This window comes from Melanotaenia boesemani, chromosome 12, assembly GCF_017639745.1.
Source record: "Melanotaenia boesemani isolate fMelBoe1 chromosome 12, fMelBoe1.pri, whole genome shotgun sequence".
Taxonomy (NCBI): domain Eukaryota; kingdom Metazoa; phylum Chordata; class Actinopteri; order Atheriniformes; family Melanotaeniidae; genus Melanotaenia; species Melanotaenia boesemani.
The window spans coordinates 6,285,344-6,290,168 of record NC_055693.1 but is presented as its reverse complement, the minus strand read 5'-3'; the positions used below and the strand labels follow the sequence as shown (position 1 = coordinate 6,290,168).

The following is a 4,825-nucleotide window of genomic DNA, read 5'->3' as shown; positions in this document are numbered from 1 at the left end:
ATTTGGGCCTTCTCCAATATTTTTTCTGGCCGAGAGTTAAGACTGATGTGTCTGCATTCATTAAAACATGCCATGTGTGCCAGGAAAAGATCACCAAGAAAACGGCTTATAACCGTGAAGCGGAGCGCCGTGTATTTACTCATGGCGACCAGGTGTTCGCTCTTACGTCTATGGTGGGTTCTCCTTTTCGGGCGCTCTACTCCGGTCCTTACACCGTGACAGAGAAACTTTCTGGCTTACTATGTGGCCGTTTGAGTAATGCAGGATCCTTGAATGACATGGACCATTTGTTGTCCCGTCTGTCTGAGTCCAACGCGGTGAGTTGTCCGGGGTGATTTATGAATCCCTTGTTTTGTTTGGGGATGTTCCATCTTGTGCCACCTGGACGGGGCACCTTTTGAATAGTATATGGTTCCCTGTTGTGTTTTGTTTGGCCTGTTTCTCGCCCTCTCTTCTCCTCTAGGCGCCAGAGTGGTTGGGATTGGCTGGGGACGGGTTATTCGGTGTGGTGGTGGTAATGGTGGCTTATTTTGGGTAACTATGAGCATTTGTCTCTACGTTTTGGTATTCTGTTAACTTTTGGTTCGGTGATTCATGGGGAGAATCCCCGCCTTTATGAGGGGGGGTGTCACGGCCACTTCTTCTTTGTGGCCGTGTTCTTTAATTATGTGTGTGTGCAGGTGAAGTTGGAGTGTACCTGGCTGTGCGTGCGTGCGTGCGTCAAGGGCCCGACGCACTGCGCGTATAAAAGACCCGCCTACGGCCGGCCTCAGATCTCTCTTCTTTCCTTGCTCCGCTCCCAGGCCAGACCTGTGCCGCTGCACCTCGTTGTTGTGTTTGGTTTAGTTTTACATTATACAACGCTGCATTCATTATATTTATACACACAACCAAGCATGCCCTGACATTACTGATATTGCAGATGATCACACTTCATGGTTATATTATTTTGTCTTAATTTTGGTTTAATAAATAATTATAATTGGTTTTCTTGGTTGTTTGGCGTGGATTTGTTATAACCGTGAGCCTGGTTGTAACACAGATAAAGAGTGACAATTTTCTGAAACAGATTTCTCTTGAAAGGGTCATTTAAGGATGACAACACAACTTCAATTAGCTTTTGTTTATGAACATCTTTATTTAAACATCACAGTTCTAATTAACAGACAATCATAAAAGTATCTAAGAACAGTTACTTTTAATATACTTAGATGAACAACTTCAGAAAAACAACAGAATTACATTTTAGTACTTTCATAAACAGTGTACAAGTGGCGTATTTGTAATGATAAACCTCTGAAGATCTGAGATCAGCAGATCTATGTTCTAATATTTGCTGCTTTAATTGTTGTTGCAGAGATTATGGTACCTTATTTTGAATGCCTTCATGGATAAAAAAAGAAGAAATAACAGTAAATAAAAAATAAAACACTACAATACAATACTGAGTATTTCTTATAAAATACAGTTCAATACAATTTTTTTTCAAATTTCTCATTTTTTGTTCAATACATACAGCTAATCTTTCACGTCTATCTGTAAATATGCACTTCTTATTCTATGTTTTATGCATGTCTTAAGACCAATGACATATCAAAATCTTAACCCAGAGATTCACAGACAAATGGTTTCTCTCCTGTGTGGACTCTCATGTGTCGTTTAAGATTAAAATGCTGTGTAAACCTTTTACCACAAACATCACAACCAAATGGTTTCTCTCCTGTGTGGACTCTCATGTGTGTTTTAAGATCGCAATGCTGCTTATACCTTTTACCACAAACTTCACAACCAAATGGCTTTTCTCCTGTGTGGACTCTCATGTGTGTTTTAAGATGGCCATGCTGCTTATACCTTTTACCACAAACTTCACAACCAAATGGCTTTTCTCCTGTGTGGACTCTCATGTGTCGTTTAAGATTAAAATGCTGTGTAAACCTTTTACCACAAACATCACAACCAAATGGCTTCTCTCCTGTGTGGACTCTCATGTGTGTTTTAAGATCGCTATGCTGCTTATACCTTTTACCACAAACTTCACAACCTAATGGTTTTTCTCCTGTGTGGACTCTCATGTGTGTTTTAAGATGGCCATGCTGCTTATACTTTTTACCACAAACTTCACAACCAAATGGTTTCTCTCCTGTGTGGACTCTCATGTGTGTTTTAAGATCGCAATGCTGCTTATACCTTTTACCACAAACTTCACAACCAAATGGCTTTTCTCCTGTGTGGACTCTCATGTGTGTTTTAAGATGGCCATGCTGCTTATACTTTTTACCACAAACTTCACAACCAAATGGTTTCTCTCCTGTGTGGACTCTCATGTGTGTTTTAAGATGGCCATGCTGCTTATACTTTTTACCACAAACTTCACAACCAAATGGTTTCTCTCCTGTGTGGACTCTCATGTGTGTTTTAAGATCGCAATGCTGCTTATACCTTTTACCACAAACATCACAACCAAATGGCTTCTCTCCTGTGTGGACTCTCATGTGTGTTTTAAGATGGCCATGCTGCTTATACTTTTTACCACAAACTTCACAACCAAATGGTTTCTCTCCTGTGTGGACTCTCATGTGTGTTTTAAGATCGCAATGCTGCTTATACCTTTTACCACAAACATCACAACCAAATGGCTTCTCTCCTGTGTGGACTCTCATCTTTGTATCTAATTTTTGACTCATTTTCAAACACTCATTCTTTGTCAGACACCTTGATGACCTGTTTACTGGATGACTTCTCATGTGTCTTTGGAGAGACCACTTAGTAAGAAATTCTTTTCCACATTCAAAGCAGCTAAAGACTATTTTGGCAGCATTACATGTTATATCGCTTTTTTCACTTGTCGTTGGTGCCTTGCTCATCTGACAACCACTGCCCCTGTCTCCGATTTCAGATCCAGAATCTGACAAAGATTTCCGATAATCATCATAACTGGCATCTTCATCCTCACTGACCTCGGTTTCAGATGATGCACAACTTGTTCCACTAGTATTTTGACTTGGGTTTCTGGCTTGTTCTTTAATCTGTTCAGCTGAGCTGCTGTTTGGAAGATCTGCTACTGTGTTTTCTTCAGTTTGCTTCTGAAGTTGTGGGGACGGATATTTCTCTTCATCTTCTTCCGTCTTTACATTAAGTGTGGTCATTTGGTAGGTGGTGATTTCCTCCTCCAGTCCATCAGCCTGCTTTGTCTCTTCAGTGGTCCAGACTGGTTCTTCTTTAATGTCAAGGAGTTCTGGGTCCCTTTGATAAAAACTGGCGCTCCCTTCATGAAGAATTTCTTCTTTAATCCTGAGCAGATGAAGGCCATCTGCACGGAACATAGAAATACATGTGTGACTATCTATACAACTCTGTACGCCTGGTGGAAAATGAACCAAATTGCTAAATCATTACTTGCTCCACATAAGTACACTCCACTATGACCCAATCCAACCTTCATGTTACAAAACAAACCCACTGACTTTTCCAGATGGGAAACAAGCCTGGATAGTGTCTTAATCAGTTGATGCTTGTTTAGAATTTTATTCTATTTTTAACCACTTTGTAGTTACTTACAATATGTCATTTATTTTTTATTATTTAGCATAATTTGTACCTTGTTTATATCGGTACGGTGACCATTCGTATTAAAAAAAGGTGTATATAAAAACTATAAATTTATATAAAAAGATTGTTGTTTGTTCCACATTTTGCATATTTCTGTTAGAACCCTCCTTTTTTCCGTGTACATGCATTTACTAAACGGAATCAAAAATAATTTGTTAACTTTATTATAGATTTTGCAACTGCTAATATCCAATGAAATACTAATATTAAGTGAAAATAAAGTTGTCCTTGGAAGACTGGAGGTTATGCTGGCCTATATTTCAAGTTCATAACCACTTGAATATTTCAAGTTCATAACCACTTGAAACCCATTTTATAACAGGGTCAGCAATGATCAGCAGGACAGATTTGTCTTTTAATGGTTTCCAAACACTGTTGAACATAGATTGTGTATGATGGCTGCTTCTGCTATGAATTCATTGTTTTGTGGTACTTTTAATTTGGTTTTACTTTATATGAAATGTGTACATTGTATATAAACTTGTGCCATTGCTAGAAATAAAAGTTAGATACGTAAATACATGTATTAATTACATAAATAATTATGTAGTTATGATCTATAACATCAAATGTTATCTAACAAAGATAGGCAAGGCAAGTTTTTTTGTGTCGCATGAATCAATGACAAGGTGATTTAAAATGCTTTGCGTAAAATAAGAAGCACAATTTAACATTGAAAAGAAAAAATAAAGGAAAAGGAAAGAATGATAACAGTAGTAAAACATGATCAAGTTTAAAAATGCAAGCTTAAAAAGGAACAGGTGCAGATTTGGACATTTTGAAATAAAACGTATTGAAAAGCAGCAGAGAACTGGTGGGTTTTTAACCTGGATTTAAATAAATTGAGTGTTTCAGCTGATCCGAGGCTTTCTGGGAGTTTGTTGTTGAGCATAGAAGTTAATACAGCTTCTCCATGTCTAGTTCTGACTCAGATGATATTAAATCTTCCAGAAACTGTCAGATATTAGAGGGCTGATTTAAATAAAATTTTTGTCAAACTGATTTCAGCTTCCCACATACGTAAAGAATATAAGCATGTTACTACCTGATATATTTCTTCTTAAAAGTTTGACAGTTAAGTTATTTGACATTAAAACCAATAATTTTGCTAAACAGATACTAATTTTTACAGTTACCCTGTTAAAAATATGTCATTCTTTTATTATTTAGTAAGCTAAGCTAAAACACTGACAGTAGTCTGTATAGCTTCTAAAAC

At 37.6% G+C, this 4,825-nt stretch overlaps 1 protein-coding gene across 3 annotated transcripts; it reads right to left on the bottom strand.

Annotated features, from left to right (window-relative positions):
* Window positions 1-1,113: 1,113 nt before the first annotated feature.
* On the bottom strand, window positions 1,114-3,247 carry LOC121650442 (gastrula zinc finger protein XlCGF57.1-like). Of its 3 annotated transcripts, none has more exons than XM_042001958.1 (2): window positions 1,768-3,247; window positions 1,114-1,683 (listed from the first exon to the last, which is right to left on the bottom strand). In XM_042001958.1, exons 1-2 carry the CDS (start codon window positions 3,144-3,146, stop codon window positions 1,602-1,604), a joined length of 1,461 nt encoding a protein of 486 aa, XP_041857892.1. In that variant the 5' UTR covers window positions 3,147-3,247; the 3' UTR covers window positions 1,114-1,601. The 3 variants fall into 3 exon arrangements, with proteins under 3 accessions (XP_041857892.1, XP_041857894.1, XP_041857893.1); XM_042001960.1 differs by having other exon boundaries at window positions 1,852-3,247; XM_042001959.1 differs by having other exon boundaries at window positions 1,114-1,935; window positions 2,020-3,247.
* Window positions 3,248-4,825: the final 1,578 nt, after the last annotated feature.